General features: G+C 33.4%; 1 protein-coding gene across 1 annotated transcript; it reads left to right on the plus strand.

The window, feature by feature from the left end:
* Positions 1-26275, plus strand: LOC138700925 (farnesol dehydrogenase-like). The gene is made up of 7 exons (XM_069827356.1): positions 1-146; positions 11574-11721; positions 11903-12071; positions 17076-17205; positions 20690-20816; positions 22260-22388; positions 25722-26275. Exons 1-7 carry the CDS (start codon positions 109-111, stop codon positions 25758-25760), a joined length of 780 nt encoding a protein of 259 aa, XP_069683457.1. The 5' UTR covers positions 1-108; the 3' UTR covers positions 25761-26275.

Below are 26275 nucleotides of genomic sequence, written 5' to 3' on the forward strand. Positions count from 1 at the left end.
TGGTGGCTGAACAGTACAGCGTTACGTAACTGTGTATTCAGAGATATCGTTTCTTATGATTGATATAAGTTAAGTAGCTCTACGACATACGAATGCAGTGGGGCGTTGATGCTCAAACAGTTGACTGCTAGGAGCCGTGATCTTGGGTATGTTCCAAAAGAATTCGTTATTTTTATTTGTCGATCGTGTTATGTTTTCGTCTGCAAACAGTTGAACATCGAAGTGACAATTTCGTTGTGTGGTTTTCGATTAGATACAGAATTAATAATCTATACTAATAATAAATCTGTAGCCGAAATTTTTCTGGTAATTTTCGATTTTCCAAAAATAATTGGTCCTAACATATATATAAAACCACCTTGAAACCGAAAATCGCATTTTTGAAATTTTTGTTTGTATGTCTGTCTGTATGTTTGTTATCTTTTCACGCGATAATGGCTGAACCGATTTATATGAAAATTGGAATATAAATTAAGTTCGTTGTAACTTAGATTTTAGGCTATATGGCATTCAAAATACTTTATTTAGAAGGGGGGTTATAAGGGGGCCTGAATTAAATAAATCGAAATATCTCGCTTATTATTCATTTTTGTAAAAAATGTTACATATCAAAAGTTTCTTTAAAAATTATTTCCGATAAGTTTTATTCTATACAAAATTTTGATAGGACTGATATTTAATGACATAAATGAATTTTAAAATTAAAATAACTACCATCTAAGGCCGTGTAATGAAATAAACAAATGACTTTGTCTATAAGGGGCCTTGGACAACAACAATCGAAACAGGGGCCTTGGACATCAACAATCGAAAGCTATTAAACATAGCCTACAGAGACTGTTTCTGTGTTTGTATGAAGTAATATCAGAAGCTAAATTAACCGATTTGTATAATTAATTATTATTTCACCATTGGAAAGTGTAGTTTCTCTATATGGACATAATGCTATCATGTTATTACAGTAACGTCTGAGTAAATCGAGGACAGGTAAGATTAAAATAGCTTCTTATGCACAAAAAATGTGATAGGCTATTTTGTACATTCGTTTTCTGTATTTCTTAAAATAATATTTATGTACACTCATTTTAATCTCAGAGAATTAACGAACAACGAGAGTGTATTGATTTAGTATGCAGTAATAGTACGTTAGCTTAGCAATCCATTATTTTATAATTCAAATTTTAACTATGCTCAATTGAATCGTGTTAAAATACATAAAATATATATGCAATAAATGCAATGCAAAAAAAAAATTTGGGTAATGAGCGAAGCAGATTATCTTGCGCTGTTGTAAAAGTTGTTCTCTGGATCAAACGTCCTATTTTATTATGTAATTACTTTATATTTATTTCTAACAGGTGCAGCGGAGCGCACGGGTACGGCTAATAATTAATAATAATTTATTTATTTAATCTGGCAGAGCTAAGGCCAGTAGGCCTTCTCTTCCGCACAGCCAGACTCTAATTCTAATTAAATGCATTTGCTTACATAGTTATTACATTAATATCTAGATCATAAAACAACATGAAAGTAAATAATGAAAGTTGGATAACTAATGTTAGTGTGACAATAATAAACATTGGTAAGAAATAGTTATAATAATAATAATAATAATAATAATAATAATAATAATAATAATAATAATAATAATAATAATAATGAGATAATTTAGATATTTATCTGTGATATATATCACCATTAAACATTGAGAAACCTGAAACAGCTATTATTGTTAACAAGAATTGTTAGAAAAATATCTCGTTAGCCTATTCTTAAATTGGTTTGATGTCTGACAGTCCCTGACATTACTCGGTAGGGAATTCCAAAGCCGAGGAACAGCCACAGTGAAAGAAGATGAATATGAGGATGTTCGGTGGGAGGGAATGGATAATATTGAGGAGTGTTGTGGTCGTGTGTCTAGGTTATGATGGGTGGATAAATTTTGAAAACGAGACGCAAGATAGACAGGAGTGGAGAAACACAATATGTGAAAGAGAAGGGAAAGACAGTGGATTTTCCTACGATCTTCTAGACGGAGCCAGGACAACATTTCGAGGGATGGTGTTACGTGATCAGCCCGGCGAATATTGCAGACGAAACGGACGCACATATTATGAACACGTTGTAGTCTCTGCGCCGAAGTAACGCTTAGGTCAGTAAGCAGAATATCACAGTAATCGAAGTGGGGCATCACGAGTGTTTGCACTAACATTTTTTTAATGGAAAAGGGTAGAAAATTCTTCAATCGCCTAAACGAGTGGATTAATGAGAATACTTTTACGGGTTGATATTAATAAATAGGCTGACCAGATTTTTTATGGTCGAACAGGGACATCGGTAATTTCAAGAAAAACCACAAACATTAATCTTGTAACTATCTGTTAAAATGTTGCAAAAATTACATGTAACAGTAGATACAATTATAGAAATTTGCACACTAAATTTGTAGAGTATCTTAACTTTTTGAATTACATGAATAAACACGTAACTTCTATACATAATTATGACCACTAAGAATTCATTTTCAGTACTGACGCATGTGTCGAAGTCTTTCCCGTAATATTGTACACACTGAATTCTAACACACACATTTTACAAGTACTTGTCCGAAGAATGTATCTTTTTAAAGATCTGTTCATTCCCATACAGGTTCACACTAAGTTTTTCACATGAGAAATGAAAGTTTGTTTTCACTTGTAACAAAGCTGTTTCAATTTTCATTCCTGATTTTTAATCAGTCCAGATTGAGTTCATTGTGGAGAAAAGTCTTTCAACTGACGAATTTCTGACTGAAAGACACATGATTAATGACACTATTTTGAGAAGATTTTCAAATGGAATAGATTTTTTTTTTGAAACATTGAAAAACATTACACCAATTTTCATCTATTGGTTTGTCACAAAAATTTCCATTTTTTGAACTACTTAAAAATGGACGCTGCAGCAGTTCTAACGCTTCCGCGCAAAGCGAATGAAGACAAAGATGCTATGTTCTTCTCAAAGAGTGCAGAATATCTCATACTGTGCTCGCTGGTTCTTCTATCTCATACTGAGAACCGTTCAGAAATGTGCATGAATCGCAGCAGTTACATCACGATACTTAAATATTCATGTGTAAAATGTTATTGAAACATAATCAAAATTTCTGGGACAAAATTAATTTCCGGGGACAAAAAGTGGACATTTGCTCCCTGGGGACAGCAACTCAAAACCGGGGAATGTCCCCGGAAATCGGGAACGTCTGGTCAGCCTATTAATAAAACGTAATGTTGACGTCGTACAAAATTTTGTCCAATATTCTTTTGAGAAGATTAACTCCATATGTAGATGAAATTATTGGGGATCATCAGTGTGGTTTTAGGCATAATAGATCAACTATTGACCAGATATTTTGTATTCGACAGATGGTGGAGAAAAAATGGGAGTATAAGGATAAAGTGCATCAGTTATTCATAGATTTCAAAAAGACGTATGACTCTGTTAAGAGAAAAGTTTTATATGATATTCTTATTGAATTTGGTATTCCCAAGAAACTAGTTCGATTAATTAAAATGTGTCTCAGTGAAACGTACAGCACAGTTCGTATAGGTCAGTTTCTGTCAGATGCGTTTACAATTCACTATAGGCTAAAGCAAGGAGATGCACTATCACCTTTACTTTTTAACTTTGCTCTAGACTATGCCATTAGGAAAGCCCAGGATAACAGAGAGGGTTTGGAATTGAACGGGTTACATCAGCTGCTTGTCTATGCGGATGACGTGAATATGTTAGGAGAAAATCCACGAACGATTAGGGAAAACACGGGAATTTTACTTGAAGCAAGTAAAGAGATAGGTTTGGAAGTCAATCCCGAAAAGACAAAGTATATGATTATGTCTCGTGACCAGAATATTGTACGAAATGGAAATATAAAAATTGGAAACTTATCTTATGAAGAGGTGGAGAAGTTCAAATATCTGGGAGCAACAGTAACAAATATAAATGATACTCGGGAGGAAATTAAACACAGAATAGATATGGAAAATGCCTGTTATTATTCGGTTGAGAAACTTTTATCATCCAGTCTGCTGTCGAAAAATCTGAAAGTTAGAATTTATAAAACAGTTATATTACCGGTTGTTCTGTATGGTTGTGAAACTTGGACTCTCACTTTGAGAGAGGAACAGAGATTAAGGGTGTTTGAGAATAAGGTGCTTAGGAAAATATTTGGGGCTAAGAGGGATGAAGTTACAGGAGAATGGAGAAAGTTACACAACACAGAACTGCACGCATTGTATTCTTCACCTGACATAATTAGGAACATTAAATCCAGACGTTTGAGGTGGGCAGGGCATGTAGCACGTATGGGTGAGTTCAGAAATGCATATAGAGTGTTAGTTGGTAGGCCGGAGGGAAAAAGACCTTTAGGGAGGCCGAGACGTAGATGGGAAGATAATATTAAAATGGATTTGAGGGAGGTGGGATATGATGATAGAGACTGGATTAATTTTTCTCAGGACAGGGACCAATCGCGGGCTTATGTGAGGGCGGCAATGAACCTCCGGGTTCCTTAAAAGCCAGTAAGTAAGTAATGGCAATATTAAAAGCATTGTTAATAATGCAATACATAACACAATACTAACCTGAATGTTACAATAATTTCATAACAATAGCACAAAATAGAAGAGGATAGTAATATAAGTGGTATACTTCATTGAGAATGTAAAAATGCAGATATAATAATGTTGGAATTGGAACAAATTTTCAGTCACAGTGTGTTGTGACAAAAAACGAATCTAATCTTCGAAGTGAAGGCCATTATATTCTATGGTCTTGGCCACCTTTCAGCGAGGTTTGTTATCTGGCGACGGAACCAGTTTCTGGTTTCTGAGGCGAAGAATTTGTCGATACCCATTTCAACGGCTTCCAAGTCTTAGAAATTTTTTCCACGCAGGAAGTTGGCCATGAATCGAAACAGATGGTAAGCCGAAGGCTCCAGATCAGGACTGTATGCTACGGTATTTTGCACCTTAAACGTTCTACCAGACACAACATTATTTTGAAATCGAATCGATTTTGTTTAACAACGACTTCGGCAGGCTGATGGGAATCGAGTGTCAGAGTTGCGGTAATTTACCCATTTGTCATAAATTGTTACAATTCTCTGATACGTCTATCATCCATGGGATTAGCGATACGCTGACGACAGATATCCACTCTGCGTTGAGCTTGTTCAGGGGTCAATTCATGAAGTACAGATCTACAGCTTCTGTACGATTTTCTAAGCATTTTAATGTGGCGATGTGGTAGTAGTAGTATTTAGTATTTATTTATTTATTTAACCTGGTAGAGGTAGGGCCGTCAGGCCTTCTCTGCCCCTCTATCAGGAGATTCAAACTATAGGCCTAATATGAAGAATAAAATTACAATTAGTATTAAATTTGCAATTACAATTACAATTAAAATTACAATTTAGTATTAAATTTATAATTACAATTACAATAAAAATCAAAGTACGAAAAGATTACCTCACTAATGAAAGCTAGATAATTTATCATAGAAAAACAAAGAATATTTTATATTTACTGAATTAGAAATTAAACCTAGAATAACAAAATTGTATAGTGATGAAATTACTGGATATTGAAATATTTTGTGATAGATTAAGAGAACTATTTACAAGAAATCAATTACTGACCAAGAGCCTAGTAAATTTGCGTTTGAATTCAATTTTATTTCGACAGTCCCTGATGCTAGCAGGTAGCGAATTCCAGAGTCTTGGCAGGGCTATTGTGAAAGAGGATGAGTATGAGGAGGTGCGATGGGATGGTATTGTTAGTATTGTTTCATGGCGAGAGCGTGTGTTCAGATTGTGGTGGGAAGAAAGGTGAGTGAAGCGAGACGACAGGTACGAAGGAATAGAAGAGTTCAAGATTTCGAAGAGCAGGAGAAGTGAATGTAAATTTCTTTTCTTATCTAGTTTAAGCCAACCTATTGCTTCCAGGGATGGGGTAATATGATCATATTTACGAACATTGCTTACAAAACGTACACACAAATTATGAGCACGTTGAAGTTTCGTTTTGTTGCCGCTGGAAAGGTCAGTCAGTAAAATGTCAGCGTAGTCAAAATAGGGAAATACAAGCGTCTGCAGAAGGGACTTTTTTAAGCAAGAGCGGAGATGAACATTTATCCTTTTTAGCACATGGATAATAGAATATAACAAATGGATATATTGTATATTTTAAAGGACCAAGTTCCTTTAACAACCTATGGCTTCTTTTTGTTGATTTTCTTCTAAACCTCTGTGTGTATTCTCAATATTGCATCGTTTCCAGGACGTTGTATATATTCAATGTCTTCTTCTCCATTATTCAAACGCTGGAACCATCGTTGTGCTTTACGCTCACTAATGACACCTTCACCCTCGACTTCACCTTACAGCCTATGGCTTCTTTTTGTTGATTTTCTTCTAAACCTCTGTGTGTATTCTCAATATTGCATCGTTTCCAGGACGTTGTACATATTCAATGTCTTCTTCTCCATTATTCAAACGCTGGAACCATCGTTGTGCTTTACGCTCACTAATGACACCTTCACCCTCGACTTCACCTTACAGCCTATGGTTTCTTTTTGTTGATTTTCTTCTAAACCTCTGTGTGTATTCTCAATATTGCATCGTTTCCAGGACGTTGTATATATTCAATGTCTTCTTCTCCATTATTCAAACGCTGGAACCATCGTTGTGCTTTACGCTCACTAATGACACCTTCACCCTCGACTTCACCTTACAGCCTATGGTTTCTTTTTGTTGATTTTCTTCTAAACCTCTGTGTGTATTCTCAATATTGCATCGTTTCCAGGACGTTGTATATATTCAATGTCTTCTTCTCCATTATTCAAACGCTGGAACCATCGTTGTGCTTTACGCTCACTAATGACACCTTCACCCTCGACTTCACCTTACAGCCTATGGCTTCTTTTTGTTGATTTTCTTCTAAACCTCTGTGTGTATTCTCAATATTGCATCGTTTCCAGGACGTTCTATATATTCAATGTCTTCTTCTCCATTATTCAAACGCTGGAACCATCGTTGTGCTTTACGCTCACTAATGACACCTTCACCCTCGACTTCACCTTACAGCCTATGGTTTCTTTTTGTTGATTTTCTTCTAAACCTCTGTGTGTATTCTCAATATTGCATCGTTTCCAGGACGTTGTATATATTCAATGTCTTCTTCTCCATTATTCAAACGCTGGAACCATCGTTGTGCTTTACGCTCACTAATGACACCTTCACCCTCGACTTCACCTTACAGCCTATGGCTTCTTTTTGTTGATTTTCTTCTAAACCTCTGTGTGTATTCTCAATATTGCATCGTTTCCAGGACGTTGTACATATTCAATGTCTTCTTCTCCATTATTCAAACGCTGGAACCATCGTTGTGCTTTACGCTCACTAATGACACCTTCACCCTCGACTTCACCTTACAGCCTATGGCTTCTTTTTGTTGATTTTCTTCTAAACCTCTGTGTGTATTCTCAATATTGCATCGTTTCCAGGACGTTGTACATATTCAATGTCTTCTTCTCCATTATTCAAACGCTGGAACCATCGTTGTGCTTTACGCTCAATAATGACACCTTCACCCTCGACTTCACCTTACAGCCTATGGTTTCTTTTTGTTGATTTTCTTCTAAACCTCTGTGTGTATTCTCAATATTGCATCGTTTCCAGGACGTTGTAGATATTCAATGTCTTCTTCTCCATTATTCAAACGCTGGAACCATCGTTGTGCTTTACGCTCACTAATGACACCTTCACCCTCGACTTCACCTTACAGCCTATGGTTTCTTTTTGTTGATTTTCTTCTAAACCTCTGTGTGTATTCTCAATATTGCATCGTTTCCAGGACGTTGTAGATATTCAACGTCTTCTTCTCCATTATTCAAACGCTGGAACCATCGTTGTGCTTTACGCTCACTAATGACACCTTCACCCTCGACTTCACCTTACAGCCTATGGTTTCTTTTTGTTGATTTTCTTCTAAACCTCTGTGTGTATTCTCAATATTGCACCGTTTCCAGGACGTTGTATATATTCAATGTCTTCTTCTCCATTATTCAAACGCTGGAACCATCGTTGTGCTTTACGCTCACTAATGACACCTTCACCCTCGACTTCACCTTACAGCCTATGGTTTCTTTTTGTTGATTTTCTTCTAAACCTCTGTGTGTATTCTCAATATTGCATCGTTTCCAGGACGTTGTATATATTCAATGTCTTCTTCTCCATTATTCAAACGCTGGAACCATCGTTGTGCTTTACGCTCACTAATGACACCTTCACCCTCGACTTCACCTTACAGCCTATGGTTTCTTTTTGTTGATTTTCTTCTAAACCTCTGTGTGTATTCTCAATATTGCATCGTTTCCAGGACGTTGTAGATATTCAATGTGTTCTTCTCCATTATTCAAACGCTGGAACCATCGTTGTGCTTTACGCTCACTAATGACACCTTCACCCTCGACTTCACCTTACAGCCTATGGTTTCTTTTTGTTGATTTTCTTCTAAACCTCTGTGTGTATTCTCAATATTGCATCGTTTCCAGGACGTTGTATATATTCAATGTCTTCTTCTCCATTATTCAAACGCTGGAACCATCGTTGTGCTTTACGCTCACTAATGACACCTTCACCCTCGACTTCACCTTACAGCCTATGGTTTCTTTTTGTTGATTTTCTTCTAAACCTCTGTGTGTATTCTCAATATTGCATCGTTTCCAGGACGTTGTAGATATTCAATGTCTTCTTCTCCATTATTCAAACGCTGGAACCATCGTTGTGCTTTACGCTCACTAATGACACCTTCACCCTCGACTTCACCTTACAGCCTATGGTTTCTTTTTGTTGATTTTCTTCTAAACCTCTGTGTGTATTCTCAATATTGCATCGTTTCCAGGACGTTGTAGATATTCAATGTCTTCTTCTCCATTATTCAAACGCTGGAACCATCGTTGTGCTTTACGCTCACTAATGACACCTTCACCCTCGACTTCACCTTACAGCCTATGGTTTCTTTTTGTTGATTTTCTTCTAAACCTCTGTGTGTATTCTCAATATTGCATCGTTTCCAGGACGTTGTATATATTCAATGTCTTCTTCTCCATTATTCAAACGCTGGAACCATCGTTGTGCTTTACGCTCACTAATGACACCTTCACCCTCGACTTCACCTTACAGCCTATGGCTTCTTTTTGTTGATTTTCTTCTAAACCTCTGTGTGTATTCTCAATATTGCATCGTTTCCAGGACGTTGTATATATTCAATATCTTCTCCATTATTTAAACGCTGGAACCATCGTTGTGCTTTACGCTCACTAATGACATCTTCACCCTCGAATTCACCTTCAAGCCGCGGCAGCATCTTTATAATCTCGTTTTCAATAGATCTTTAGGAGGACTCTAATGTGTAACTTTATCAATTCCATTTTATATTCTTTGTATGTGAAACATATGATATTAAACTAGTTAATCTATACTAATAATAAATCTGTAGCCGAAATTTTTCTGGTAATTTTCGATTTTCCAAAAATAATTGGTCCTAACATATATAATTAATCTCCCTGAAACCGAAAATCGCTTTTTTGAAATTTTTTTTTATATGTCTGTCTGTCTGTCTGTCTGTATGTTTGTTACCTTTTCACGCGATAATGGCTGAACGGATTTCGATGAAAATTGGAATATAAATTAAGTTCGTTGTAACTTAGATTTTAGGCTATATGGCATTCAAAATACATTATTTAAAAGGGGGGTTATAAGGGGACCTGAATTAAATAAATCGACACATCTCGCTTATTATTGATTTTTGTGAAAAATGTTACATAACAAAAGTTTCTTTAAAAATAATTTCCGATAAGTTTTATTCCTTGAAACATTTTGATAGGACTGATATTTAATGAGATAAATGAGTTTTAAAATTAAAATAACTGCCATCTAAGGCCGTGTAATGAATTAAAAAACAAATGACTCCGTCTATAAAGGGCCTTGGACAGCAACAATCGAAAGCTATGAAAGATAGCCTACAGATAATGTTTCTGTGTTTGTATGAAGTAATATCTTAAGCTAAATTAACCGATTTGTGTAATTAATTATTAATTCACCATTGGAAAGTGTAGTTTCTCTAGATGGACATAATGCTATAATGTTATTACAGTAACTTCTGAGTGAATCGAGGACAGGTAAGATTAAAATAGCTTCTTATGCACAGAAAACTTGATAGGCTATTCTGTACATTCGTTTCCTGTATTTCCTAAAGTAATTTTTATGACCAAATGAGTGGTCTCTGGATCAAAATGATCGCATTTTAATTATGCAAATACAATTTAAATTAAGTAACATAATAAACGATTTATCCTTATATCAAACACGAATATTCCCTGGATCAAATGTCCTATTTTAATTATGTAATTACTTTATATTTATTTCTAAAGGGTTCAGCGGAGCGCACGGGTACGGCTAGTTTAAAATAATTTGAAATGTGCGAAGTCGGAAGAAGGCAATAAACATAACCGTATGGTTTCTGTAGGTGATTAAAAATATATATCAATAATATTCTTTGCAATTGCTTATCATAATCAGAGGCGATTTCTCAGGGCATGCTATGCTTGCTGCGCAAGCCCAATATTTTCGTAGAATGTCTATTTCTCAAAATGGCGTTACGTACATTAAAATTTATTTTGATTTTGGTATAGGCGTAATACCATCCGCAGGTTGCACACCGCAAGTATCGCAACGCTTGCTCGTTTCTCGGAGCTACAGGAAAGACGTAGAAATAGCGAGAATATAATGCGCGCGCAAGTGCCTTCCTCCTTAGTCCGTCCTAGGCGCACATGCTTCTGTTATGTGTTGTTTGAAGCTCTGGTCCGAGAGCTACACCAACGACTATTTAACGTTACACAGAGCAGTATTGACAGCGGGAATGTGCTGTGATTGGCGAGTGCAATGTAATTGTGTCAGTGGCTGAATGTGTTATTGCAATGAGTTCGGAATTGTGTGTTATTGAAACCTTATTATTAAATCCATTTTCCCGAAGGACTATTCAAGAGAAGACAGACATTATAGAGAATATGTGGGCTCTTTCAGTGCAGCTCAATACAACAATGTGCATTGGTTGGCAGGGTCGAAAAAACTAAATAAACTGTTTTGTTGGCCATGTTTTTTATATTATATCGAACTTCTACATCTGATAATCGAATATGATCCATGACTCATGATGATTTCATAATTATAAAATAAATTATTTATGTGGGCCTGATTATTTTTTATTAATTATGAATTATTATATCCTCCCATCTTCCCCTATGAATAAAAGAACAAGCCTAACTTTCGTGACTAGCGTTCGTCCCTGATCATAATTATTGTGTTAGTAAAATGATTATAGTTAGTCTGTGTGCAGAGACACAAGGTTTGTTTAAAATGGAGTTGCCTTCTTTCTAATACAAGTTTTATCATCCTCGTAACTTCAGAATCTCATACAAATAATAATATTTCTAGTCTAAAAAGATTTTGTGTATCCCTTACCTTGCTTCAGTGGCAATTGTTTCACCATGGAGCGTTGGTCAGGTCGGGTTGCCGTGGTAACAGGAGCGAGTGGAGGAATTGGGGCTTCCATTGCTGCTGAACTCACCAAGAAAGGTCTCCAAGTCGTCGGTCTGGCGAGGAGATCTGAAAAAATAGAGGTGAGTTGCTAATTCCAATTTTATAACCATACCTTTTCTTTATCATTTTGTGAACTATATTGCCAGTTGTAGTTCGTTTTTCTGTTTTAAGTATTGTTCAGGGCATTCAAATAAGACAATGGTAAACAGACACAGAAAATTTTGAAATACGTTAAAACGTGTTTCCTTATATGTGTTTCAGGAACTTTCCAAATCACTTGGATCCTCACAAGGCAAACTATACACAGTGAAATGTGACGTCAGCAAGGAGTCAGATGTCAAAGAAGCCTTCAAGTGGGTCAAGGACAAGCTGGGGGTGGTCGACATTCTTGTTAATAATGCAGCTGTCGCATATTTCAACTCTATCATAGGTAGGCACGCATCTGGCAACTTTATTGTTACAGAACAAAGAAATGTACAGAAATTATTGCTACTACCGGAGCAATCATCTGTTCTATTAGGAGTTTCTGGAGCTGTATGAATACTTATCCAGACACTTTCCCCGGTCTGATTAACTCTGTAAGGAGATTAGCCAGAAATAGAAATAAACATTTGGGAAAACTTTTGTTAAACTTCAGCCATGAACGAGCGGAAAACAGAACCAGATATCGTCTTGGTTGCTTGTGAGCAGCGCCGTTTACCAGAAATATTGAGATTTGTACCCAATTTGATTACTGGTAAAATTCATGTCCTAGGAATAATAAGTTAATTAAGTAGTAAAATATCGCTGCAATCGAAAAGTATTGGGAATAAATTTGAATAAGGAACAAAAAAAAGTTTCTTTCCTAGGCAGGATTCGAACCACGAAAGTCTTAGTTACCAGTGTATCGTGCTCTGGAGTGAAAAAGGCTCTGAAATCAGCTACAAGGTTCGGCCCGGTTTTTTTTTTGCCACTACTGTACATACATGCTTTCAAGAAGCGAAAAGGGAATTTGGATCAAAAGTAAAACAACATGTAGATAAATATAAGCTATTTAATGTTTTGATCGATGCTAATATAGTTCCGGAAAACTGGCAAAAAATCACGCGAGAAGATGGTTAAGAGATTAATTTCTCCCGGATGTTAAGAAAGACAAATTACTACTTATGGATTCCTGGAGTGGTCACATAGATGACACTATGTTTACCGATGAAGGAGTAAACAATACTTTACATAGTAAGACAACTAAAAGAGAAATTATCCCTCCAAAACTATAAGATTTTTGCAACCCTTGGATGTATACTTTTTCAAGGCAATATAAATTTGTAATTCCAAGGCTAGAAGAGTATTTCAGACATAAAGTTATCTGTGAAAACATTCCAGACACATGCCGCGATAGGGGCTTCATAATGACATTACATTCTGTTGTGTATCACAAATTTAATTTATCTGTACTCAAAGACATGGTAATACGCGTGGCAGAGGTGTGGATATGTGACAGAGAAACATGTGAGAAAGTTTGATAACATTCCTGCAACAATGTTGCATGTTGGAAACGGTGTGTATGTTACAGAAGAGTGTGAAAAACCAGCCTATATAAAATGTTTTTACTGTTCAATGGCGCTTTGTCCCAACCACTTTATTTCGAATCCACGATATCGTATTTAAGTTGAGTTACAAAGTTAACCCCTTACCGCATTCTGGGACAGATATGGCACATACCGGTTTTATATTAATATAATCTATACTAATAATAAATCTGTAGCCGAAATTTTTCTGGTAATTTTCGATTTTCCAAAAATAATTGGTCCTAACATATACAATTAACCACCCTGAAACCGAAAATCGCTTTTTTGAAATTTTTGTTTGTCTATCTGTCTGTCAGTATGTTTGTAACCTTTTCACGCGATAATGGCTGAACGGATTTCGATGAAAATTGGAATATAAATTAGTTCGTTGTAACTTAGATTTTAGGCTATATGGCATTCAAAATACATTATTTAAAAGGGGGGTTATAAGGGGGTCTGAATTAAATAAATCGAAATATCGCGCTTATTATTGATTTTTGTGAAAAATGTTACATAACAAAAGTTTCTTTAAAAATAATTTGCTATAAGTTTTATTCCTTGAAACATTTTGATAGGACTGATATTTAATGAGATAAATGAGTTTTAAAATTAAAATAACTGCCATCTAAGGCCGTGTAATGAATTAAAAAACAAATGACTTTGTATATAAGGGGCCTTGGTCAACAACAATCGAAAGCTATGAAAGATAGCCTACAGATAATGTTTCTGTGTTTGTATGAAGTAATATCTTAAGCTAAATTAACCGATTTGTATAATTAATTATTAATATCATTGGAAAGTGTAGTTTCTCTAGATGGACATAATGCTATAATGTTATTACAGTAACTTCTGAGTGAATCGAGGACAGGTAAGATTAAAATAGCTTCTTATGCACAGAAAACTTGATAGGCTATTCTGTACATTCGTTTCCTGTATTTCCTAAAATAATTTTTATGACCAAATGAGTGGTCTCTGGATCAAAATGATCGCATTTTAATTATGCAAATACAATTTAAATGAAGTAACATAATAAACGATTTATCCTTATATCAAACACGAATGTTCCCTGGATCAAATGTCCTATTTTAATTATGTAATTATATTTATTTATAACGGGTGCAGCGGAGCGCACGGGTACGGCTAGTTTATAATATAAGCATATAATATTTCAAACTGCATACTGAGACAGATATCGCACACGGCCAAGAATTGGATCTGACCATATGTGACATAAGTTGAGAAAGAAATAACTACTTAAGTTATCTGAATATTAAACCGGTGTGTGCAAGATTGTCCCATGCGATAAGGGGTTAATACATATTTTAAATTCAAATTGAATTTGTATTTCAGCAACAGTACTGTATTAATATGAGTTAAGAGAAAAAGGAAATAGCCTAGAGCATTAATGCGGGAGCTGTGATACGGTGTTACGGAGCTATGAGGATGAGTGCGCGCAAGAAGCGGCATAAGTAGCATCGATTTCCAAGCCAGTATATTTCGTAAACGAGGAAAAAGCGAAACGAACGACTCTCACCACGTTTTTTAACGAACGAAAATTAGCTTAAATATGCATTTTTATTAATTTCAACCACCATGACCTAGGTTGGTTCCCTTGTAAATCAATTTAAGAGAGCAGTGTATTACGATAATAAATTATTCAAAAAAAGATGTAGTTTTGTCCTTTAAATGTGAAGAAATTTGATCCGAACAAATGTAACTTATGGTTCTGCAAAGGTTTTTTCAATTTTACATTTCTTCGGATCAAATTTCTGCACATTTAAAGACAAAACTAAAATAATTTCAATCATTCATTGCATAATAAACTACTCTATCAAATTGACTGAAGATATTGGGAATTCAATCAATGTATTTCCCAAAATACGCTATGAAATGTTTCATATAAAACAATTTTTATCTCGAAAAGGAAGCGAAACCAAGTAAAATTGCATTAAAATTTTTTGTTTGAAATATCTCAAAGAATAACCCCCTGAAATTAATGACACTACTCAGGATTCACTCTGCATAGAACTCTACGACCTTACATTTCATATAAAATATATTACTTTCGCTTACAGGTCTTAAAATGACCATTCAAGGTATCGTAGCACAAATACTCTCTGACCAGAATGATTCGTCAAAGTAAGGCGTTCAGATATATGCAATGTGACTGAATTAATACTTGTAGTGTCTGAAATATATTGAGCTTATATTTTAATAAATTTAGGTATTAATCTAATACTTTTAACTTAATTCTGTAAGGCCCAGTTGTATGATCACAGAATAAACCTTGGACTAGCTATTCATGGAATAGCCTAAACTATAGAATAAATGGAGTATCGTGTTGTATGACGTTAGTTTATTCCAAGGTTATCTATTCCATAGTTAGCCGAATTGAAACAGAGGTTGGCAATATTTTAGATGGTGTTTTGTTTATGAAGTACATTCAGAATACCAGTAATTGTTGAAATTTATTTTCTGAACATATCATTATTTTGTGTACAGAATTTGTTATAAAGAAATGAGTAAATCAAAATAAATTAGAAGTCAAAATTATTAGACAGAAGATTACACTTAAGCTAGTTGTGATAGTGAATGACTATAAGAAAGTGCTAGAAAGCAAAACCTGATGCCATAACTTTTAAACAAAAGACAAGAGCATGGGAGTCTATAGCTAGGTTATAATAATGCAAAACGTAATACTGATATAATATTGTGCTATGAATTTGCTTAAATTTAATTTTAATTATTTTAAAAATTACAATTTCTTTATAATGATTAAATTGTGAACTATTTTTACCTGTGTGTTATATGTTCCAATAATCATCAATCAATCCCAGCACGCTTTAAGCAGTGCCCATTTTTAGACTGAATCTTGCCAGAAATTCTTCATTGTTACACTCGTTTAATAGATAAATATGTGCCTTATTTTCTTTGTTTCCGCACTCTCAAAAATACATTACAGATGTCTGAAAATTATTAGAATAATCTTAATTTTAAAGGTTTTTTAATAGTTCCTTCACAAATATTCGTTGAATTGATGAATATTGGTATATAATATTACTATACTGATGTAGGATATATTTACTACTAACAATGCCGGAAAGCATTGTTGTACATTGGTATTTTTCTTATTTTACAATTGTTATGGGAATTCAGAAATTATTATATCATGTTGGCGGAATTGGAAACATAAAAAATTAATTAAGAAATGCTTTAAACAAATTGTTCTTTGCGTTTACATTGTTGTGAAGGTTCAAATGAACGTATACATCTGTTTTGTGCATATAATTTTTTATGTTTCCAATTCCGCCAACATAATATAATAATTTCTGAATTCCCATAACAATTGTAAAATAAGAAAAATACCAATGTACAACAATGCTTTCCGGCATTGTTAGTAGTAAATATATCCTATATCAGTATAGTAATATACTGTATACCAATATTCATCAATTCAATTAGTATTTGTGAAGGAACTATTAAAAAACCTTTAAAATTAAGATTATTCTAATAATTTTCACACCTCTGTACATGTAATTCATCATCACTATCAGAGATTCATGTCTAATGCTGCTGCCATTTTATATTTTATTCTCTAGATATAAATTTAACAGCTACTAAAAGAATGGAATAGCTTATTCGGAAGTTATCCTCCGATTAATGCACTATTCTAAGTTCGTACAACACATTTCTCGCATAACCACGGAATTAATTTTAACAGGACTTCATTCCGTGTTCGTACAACTGGACCTAATTCATCTTTCAAATGGTTACATCATCTAAATCTGTTTCTCAACATAATGAATTATTCAAAGTAACTGAAATCCTTGATTTGGTTCAACAATCAATGCATTTCTGACACCAAACTACTGTAATATGTTTGTTAGACGCGCCCACTGATGAGCTGAAGAAGATGCTGGACCTGAACGTCCTGGGTTTGTCCATGTGCACCAAAGAGGCCCTGCAGTTGATGAAGGAGAAGGGCGTGGATGATGGACACATAATCCACATTAACAGGTACTTAACATCACTAAGCCCTATAGAATACAGTCACAACGCTAAAATATGGGAAGAAAAGTGCATTTCTGGGGCATTGTCGTTCCAAACTAATCACGCAATGTGGACTTGTGATTTTGTGTTTATCTGCAAACTTACATACATTTTTGGTTCTGACAAGTTAGGCAAAGATGTTACAAATGGCAAATATTACATACGTTATTCAGTGACACAATAAACAGGGATGGCATTTGAAGAGTACACGGGAAAGACGATCAACGTCACAATTCTGTTAAGGTTGACGCCATGACCTAATTAAGTTTATTACTGCAAACTTTGGTGTTTTTCTTAACAAAACTGGTAAAGGAGAATTTTCACCATGGATACAGTCATACTTTCCTTGTTTTCCATTAGGAATAACAATAAATTTTGTAGTTCCCGGCAGATCTCTCGACGGTACCCGGTGCAGACATCGCTGCCCGTAGATTTAAACTTTAGCGCACGTCTTGGGATTCTGTGAACAGGGATTGCTCTTGAGGAACTCTAGACATCATCTTGTAAGATCCAAAATTGCTGCCGCATTAAGAAATAAGGGCTGGATAGTAGAAGAAGAAATCTTCTGTCTAGCTGAAAATGGGTCAACGAGACGAGTAGATATTTTAGCGTACAATGCTGACACTAAACAGGGCATCATTGTGGACCCCACGATACGTTTGGAAGTAGAATGTCATCAGTCAGTCGAGGTCCACCTTGAGAAGAAGTCGATCTATGAGCCTACAGTCAACTATTTCAAGCTTAAATATGCCTTAATTCACGTTGAGGTATTCGGCTTGCTCATAGGTGCTCGAGGGACTATACCAGCTTTTTTCGAAGAATTTCGACGGCAGTTTGCTCTGCCAACATCTCTGAGGGATGACATTGTCATAATTGTGTTAAAAAAATTCTGCCAAATCATAATTAATCACATGGTGCCACATTAACAGCAATTGTAATTTTTCACGCCCCATTTCTTTGTTTCCCTTCTTTAAAATTTAATATCTATGTATAATATTTTTTTTGAGGATATACTGTAGCCGTAAGGGCTACCCTCAATGGGGGGTAGTTTACTGTTATTTATTAATTGATTAAGAGAATTGTGACTTTGATTGTTTTCCCTTGTACTCTTCATTTGGTTTCAGCAAGACTGGGCCAAGGCTTATACTGGCCGGCTTGATCCCCAGACCTTAGAGATGCTGATTTTTTTTCTGTGGGGATACATTACACTCCATTTGTTGTATTATTCCTTACGTTTTCCCTGTTAACTATTTGTACTGAGTTGCTTTTATTATGTTCCAATCTTTAGATTTAAATTTTACTCTCTTTTTTATATTATGGTATTATTTTCATAGATTTTGTTATGCTATTACTTTTTTGCAATATGTTAGTATTCTGTTCTTTAAGTTTTTGTTAAATTTCACTGCCTGTATACTTTATGACCTGGCAGAATGTAAGAGAATGCCTTATGGCTTTAACTCTGCCAGTATAAATAAATAAATAAATAAATAAATAAATGAATCAATGAATGAATAAATAAATGAATAAATGAACGAATGAATAAATAAGTAAGTAAGAAAGTGAATAAATAAATAAGTGACTGAGTGAGTGAGTGAATAAATAAAACATAAACAAATAAGTAAATAAATACGTAAGTAAATAAGTAAATAAATAATTAAGTATTAAATAAATAACTAAACAGATAAATAAATAAATAAATAAATAAATAAATAAATAAATGAGTGAGTGAGTAAATAAATGAGGGAGTGAGTAAGTAAATAAATAAATAAATAAATACGTAAGTAAATAAGTAAATAAATAATCAATTATTAAATAAATAAATAAATAAGTGAGTGAGTTGGTGAGTAAATAAACAAATACATAAATAAATAAATAAATAAATAAATAAATAAATAAATAAATACGTAAGTAAATAAGTAAATCAATTATTAATTATTAAATAAATAAATAAATAAAAATGAGTGAGTTGGTGAGTAAATAAATAAATACATAAATAAATAAATAAATACGTAAGTAAATAAGTAAATCAATTATTAATTATTAAATAAATAAATAAATAAATAAATAAAAAATGAGTGAGTTGGTGAGTAAATAAATAAATACATAAATAAATAAATAAATAAATAAATAAATAAATAAATAAATAAATAAATAAATAAATAAATAAATAAATACGTAAGTAAATAAGTAAATCAATTATTAATAAATAAATACATAAATAAATAAATAAAAAATGAGTGAGTTGGTGTGTAAATAAATAAATACATAAATAAATAAATAAATACGTAAGTAAATAAGTAAATCAATTATTAATTATTAAATAAATAAATAAATAAATAAAAAATGAGTGAGTTGGTGAGTAAATAAATAAATACATAAATAAATAAATGAATACGTAAGTAAATAAGTAAATCAATTATTAATTATTAAATAAATAAATAAATAAATAAAAAATGAGTGAGTTGGTGAGTAAATAAATAAATACATAAATAAATAAATAAATAAATAAATAAATAAATAAATAAATACGTAAGTAAATAAGTAAATCAATTATTAATTATTAAATAAATAAATAAATAAAAAATGAATGAGTTGGTGAGTAAATAAATACATAAATAAATAAATAAATAAATACGTAAGTAAATAAGTAAATCAATTATTAATTATTAAATAAATAAATAAATAAATAAATAAATACATAAATAAATAAATACGTAAGTATATAAGTAAATCAATTAATAATTATTAAATAAATAAATAAATAAATAAATAAATAAACAGATAAATAAATTAGTAAATAAATAAATAAATAAATAAGAAAATTATTAGTATTTTTATTATTATTATCTCAAAGAAAGCGTGTTTGAAATCAAATCACACTGTATCCAGGATCTGAAGAACAGGATTTAGGCAAAAATCCCAGATTTATTACAATGTGGCATTACAATTCCCGGCTAAGATTGTAAGAAACCGTAAGATAGCGGGGGTTAACTTGAAATGTATCATTTAAATAATAATAAATTGTCAATAAAGTACGTTGTCCAAGCAATATTCTGTGTTAATTTGATATTTCTAAACCGTATATAGTCACTTTAGAACAGCATGCTGAAATTCGTCGGTACGAACTGTGGGGCACTCTATAACAGTGGTCGTCGGCACTCGCTGAAATGTGTGAAGTGTACGCGGTGCCGTCCCATGTGCACCGTCATGCAGCAGGGAGAGATAGAGAGCATACCCGCTAGCAGCTACGGAGTGCACCCTAGTGCACTGCGTTTTCCGCGGGTATGAGAGACTAGCCCCAGCGTGCTCTGTGCTGACGACCCCTGGTCTAGAATATTCTACACTTCTATCGCATATTCTATGCTACCTTTTTGTGTACACGCTTATTATCGGACGGTGCTAATGATTGAAAATAATCTGACCAGCTGTTTTCCAATACTTTGTCATGCAGTGTGGCAGGACATAGACCGCCCTCTGGAAGATTCACCATGTACTCCGGAACAAAGCACGCCGTCACTGCCTTAACTGAGGGTCTGAGGAGAGAGTTGGTGCAGCAGAAGTCCAAGATTCGAGTCACGGTGAGGTCAATTTATTAACTATAAAAGTCAAGGGCCTTTACTCTTCGCATCAAAGTTATCATTTGGACTTATTTAGGTGGGTCGGGGTAATTTTTAGAATAAAACAGCATTTTTTTAAGTTTAGAGACCTATAGCTTGTTACCACGATACAATTTTCCAGTCAGTTTTTTATATGTTAGCAATGTGACCTTCTAGAATGATTCTATTGCATTTTCAAGCATGTTGTGATAATAATAACCCACGCATGGGGTAATTAGGGATAATTTGTATTACTGAAGTCCTTACAAACTCAAGTCATCACAAAACAAAGGTTGGTGTATATAACCTAGGGAGATTGTACTGGTTAGGTACAGATATTTAAAAAGTGTAATTGATATCACTATTACACTTTTACTACTTCATACTACTTTTGACCAATGAAACGGTACGAAAGGACGTATTTCAAACAATCATGGCTGTTTATCGCTACAATTTTATCACTGCCCTAGAATATATTTGTTTTTATCATTTCCCTAGCATTTGTTTCTTTGTTTGGCAACATTTCAAACCGAAAATTCTTTACTGTACCATAAAACATGCTTTGCGATCGTCATTTGTTTTCCGCATAGATATTCAACTCCGGTCAAATGTTTTGGTGAAGCTAACATTAGTGAAAAGAATTTTAGTAGGTCAAAGTCAATTATTACCTATTATACTGTATTAGAGTACTCTATTTCTTCTAATTTTTGTATACTTTCTTCTGCTTTTATCACCTTCCTTCCATTATTTTGTTTCTTTGTTTGCCAATATTTCAAACTAAAAATTCATTTAGGATACAATAAAACATGCTTTCCGATCATCATTTGTTTCCCGCATAGGTAGTCCACTGAAAATGGCGGCTCCTTTCAAACGTTTTGGTGAAGCTAACATTAGTGAAATAGAATTTTAGTAAGTCAATTAATATTTAATTGCATTACAGTACTTTATTTCTTATAATCTTTATATACTTTCTTCTAATCATTTGATTTTCTCTAGATAAATCAAAACCTCTAGTGAGATTACTGTTGATAAAAAAATATCAGTAAATACTTAAGTTATTAATAAGACTTATTTTATAAATTTAAAATATTTTCCATGAAAATAATAATAATAATAATAATAATAATAATAATAATAATAATAATAATAATAATAATAATAATAATAATAAATATGGATAAACTCCAGAACATGGATTGCACCCTTTCCCTCTTACTTCAAAATTCCAGCCTTGTGCACACAAAATAAATTATTGGCACTGAAAAGTGCCTTTTCGTAAATATAATGATGCGCATTCGACAAACGCAGACAAATCTGCTCTTTTTAGTATTTTAAGACATAATTTGGTAGGTGCAAACCGTGTTCTAAAATTTTCCCATAAATATAACGATATATACAGATAATGCTCTATATATTCCATTCCAGAGTCTGAGTCCAGGCCTAGTGAAGACAGACATGCCCCCAGAACAATATCTGAAAGACTACCCCTCTCTCAACCCTGAGGACATAGCGGATGCCGTAATGTATGTACTGGGAGTGCCACCACATGTGCAGGTTGTTGTACATTTCTTCACTGTCTTATTTCACAAACCATTGCGTTTAAAATTATATTTCTGCTGACCATTTTGTCTAAAGATACATTTATCAACTAATTTATTTTTGTTTTTCAATTTTTATTTATTTTATTATAATATTTCATAGAGATTACATGAGCATTATAGCTTTGAGATGTGGAGCACGTCATAAGCTACACAAAAACATATAACTAATTATTAATATAATAGTAAGTTGATTAATTTAATTTGCAAACAGAAACAATGACTGCCTCCGTGGTCTGTTGGTCAGCATGCTGGCTTCCAGATCAGGAGGTCCCGGGTTCGATTCCCGGGCTCGGCTCTCGGTGAATTTTTATTGAAGAAGAATAATTCCCTAACTAATATATGAATTACAAATACAGCCTCATGCTATAATTTAACAATATCTTCGACAAAAACAAAAATTTTAACTTTCCAAGGGAAAACACAGGTACGATGTAAAATTATAATTGACGACAATATAGTAGAGCAAGTAAGAGATTTTAAATACCTGGGCTGTGAAATTGGAAACACAAGAGAATTAGATCAACAAAGAAAATTACAAAATGTTAACCAAATATGTGGAACGATTAAAAGAATCTTATTAAACAAAACAAGGAAAGAAACCATTTTGAAGTTTTATAAAGTCTTGGCAGTCCCATCTCTCTTGTATGGCTCATAATGCTGGACCCTAACAGAAAACCAAAAACACAAAATAGAAGTATCAGAAATGAGATTTTTGAGATCGGTAGCTGGATACAGAAGAACAGACAATATAATGAAACGATAAGAGACGAACTGAACATATTCAACTTAAATAATAAAATAAAAGAATATCAAGAAAAATACTATGAACACGTACAAAGAATGCCAGAATACCGTATTCCTAAAAAGATTCTAGAGTACAAACCTAAAGGCAAGAGAGACAGAGGAAGGCCTACGAAGAGATGGAGAGATCAATTTCTTTGAGAGGACGGAACAGGTCGAAAGGCCTAATCCCTGTGGATGATGATGATGATGATGATGATGATGATGATTATGATGATGATAATTCCCTGGGTGTCTAGAGTCTGGAAATTTGTATGATTGTGAGTGTGCCGGGTTAATATTAATTAACCAATCATCACAAATATAAAAATACATCAGGACTGTCACTGGGCAGTAACCTGAACACACGTTTCAGCGTCACATTGTTGACAAGTAACTCCATCTGTTAGCGCAACCAGCGAATAGGGATTATAAAGAATGGACACTGAGCGAATTTTCCTGTGTTTTGTTTCTCTGTGCGCCAGCGGTTAGTTCCACTTTCAAGCGCTAGAGGTAGTGTAATCGAGCATACACTAAGATAATAATTGAGAATCGAGTTGAGACACAGGATCCAAACATCTCTTACCTCATTGCATAATCCAGTAACGCTTTACTTCAAATAAATTCAAGTTAACAGCTTTTCCTTATTTCTCAGTGACAAACTAGTTGTAATAATGATATTTTATATTTCAGATATAATACATTATATTATAAAATAATATAATACATTATAAAATTAAGTATCGAATTCGTTTAATATTTGTATATAATATAATATAGGTATATGGTTTTACTTCTCGTAAGAGTTTTGTTTTTCCATTTTCAGCGCTATCAAATCATTACATATTTTAATTGTTGTTGGGTCAACGTCTCAACTCTCATTATAAAGGAACTCTAGAGTCTAGACATTACAGTTAATGAAGGATTCATTATTTTATGGATCCAATTTATTTTTATTTGAGTACATAATGTACCTAGATGTATTAATTATATGTGTTATATTTCCGCTGTGTCGACTGTTAGCTGGTGTGATGTCAGCGCCAACTCTAGGGAGAAAGCAGAATCTCACGCTCTAGCTGGCTTGAAGGTCGTTGAAATCGGTCCGGCTACATCAAAGGTACCGACGCGAAGTGTCCATTCTTTATAATCCCTATTCGCTGGCGCAACCATAAAGCACTAATAGATGCTATAGAGTTACCAACAACGAAAAAAAAAAAAGAAACAGAAACAATTGATCAGTTGAATAGAAAGTATGAAAACGCAGAAATTTTGTTAATTCTATTCTAAAAATTTTCTCTTGGCCCTTCAAAGCTTTAAGATAATTAGGCAGTGCATTGAAGACTGTAATACATGAATAGTTAACTAATTTTTACGACAGCTGAGACTAACACAGGGTAGATGAAGATCTGATTCGTGTCTTGTATTAAATTATATATCTTCGTTGTTTTTAATATAAAACATCATCATTGAAGGAATATACTCATAAGGTAAGATCAATATTTCTAAAGCCTGGAAAGTAACTTTAATTTTTATGCTACTTTCGTTTGTTAAAAGAGTTTAGTTCCAAATTGGTTGTCCCAGAATATTAATCAATATCAAAGTATATTAAAATATGCAAAATAATATTATTTTAAGGGTGTTAACGTCGTCAAAAGAAGATAATCTTAATGCGTAACAGATAGAACTAAATTCAGTTGTAATACATTCTATGTTTTTTTTCCACTTCGAGTGATTACCCAGTTCAAAGCCAGAAACTTTGTGCGTATAGATTCTTTCAGATTAATTTAATTTAATCGAATATTATAAGAAAACTGAGCAATATTATGTGTACTAAATTCTAGATTAAAATTAAAATTTTGTTTGTATTGACCATTACACTTTTACTACGTCATACTACTTTTGACCAATAAAACGATACGCAACGACGTTTTTCAACCAATCCTCGCTGTTTATCGCTTAATTTTTTCGCTTTCCTAGCATTTGTTTGTTTTTATCACCACCCTATCATTTGTTTCTTTGTTTGCCAACATTTCTAAATAGCGTACCGGTACTATAAAACATCCTTTGCGATCGTAATTTGTTTTCCGCATAGATAATCGACTGAAAATGACGGTTCCGTTCAAACATTTTCTGGAAGGTAACATAAGTGAAATAGAATTTCAGTAAGTCAATGAATATTTTATTGTATTAGAGTACTTTTTTTCTTATAATTTTATATACTTTCTTCTAATCGTGTAATAGTCAATTGAATCCCACTCGAGTTTTGATTTTCTCTACATAAATCAAAACCTCTAGTGAGATTACTGTTGATAAATTAATTTGAAGTATGTTGTTTCAGTTAATAATTTCTTTAAAGTCTTGTTTTTATTACTAATCTGTTAAAAGTCTTAAGTCAGTTAACAATATCTTGAAATTTTGAAACAGCAATATGCAAATGTTACCCTACCTCAATCTCTTTTATCATAATCTTGACCCGTTAACAAATTTTTTTTTGTCTGTATTGCAGATTCACGAATTGACGGTCAATCCGGTTGGACAATCATGAAGAAAATGAAAACAGAATAACAAATTCTATTACTTTTTGAAATAAGATTTATTTTTACGAAATATCTGTTTGTGTGAAACGAAATAACTGAAATTTATCATAAAATGGTTCAATTCGTAACTATGGTTACAATATTTTAAATACAGATAGGAAATCGGGGGGAAATTTACTAGGTTTTTTTAATACACTTGTAAACAGCCTGGAAATAGTAGATAAATTTACTTTTACGTCCAAGATGATCAAGTTTTGAAACAGGAATGATCTATCAGATGGTTATATCAGCTTCAATGTAGTTATCCGTCATTCAGAGAGGACAACAGAAGATTTGCAACTGTCTAGAAGAAAATAAGTCTTCGAACGGCCCCGATAACCAAAGGAACCAAATTTGTATATTTTAACAAGAGTTGAAGGCGCTGTTTTGGAGTTGAATGTCTGTAATTATTTATGAATGCATTATACAAACATAGGTATAGATACCCGAATGTAAATAAATGTTTTTTGAAATATTTAAACAA

This window comes from Periplaneta americana, chromosome 6 (genome assembly GCF_040183065.1).
Source record: "Periplaneta americana isolate PAMFEO1 chromosome 6, P.americana_PAMFEO1_priV1, whole genome shotgun sequence".
In the NCBI taxonomy this organism is placed as follows: Eukaryota; Metazoa; Arthropoda; class Insecta; order Blattodea; family Blattidae; genus Periplaneta; species Periplaneta americana.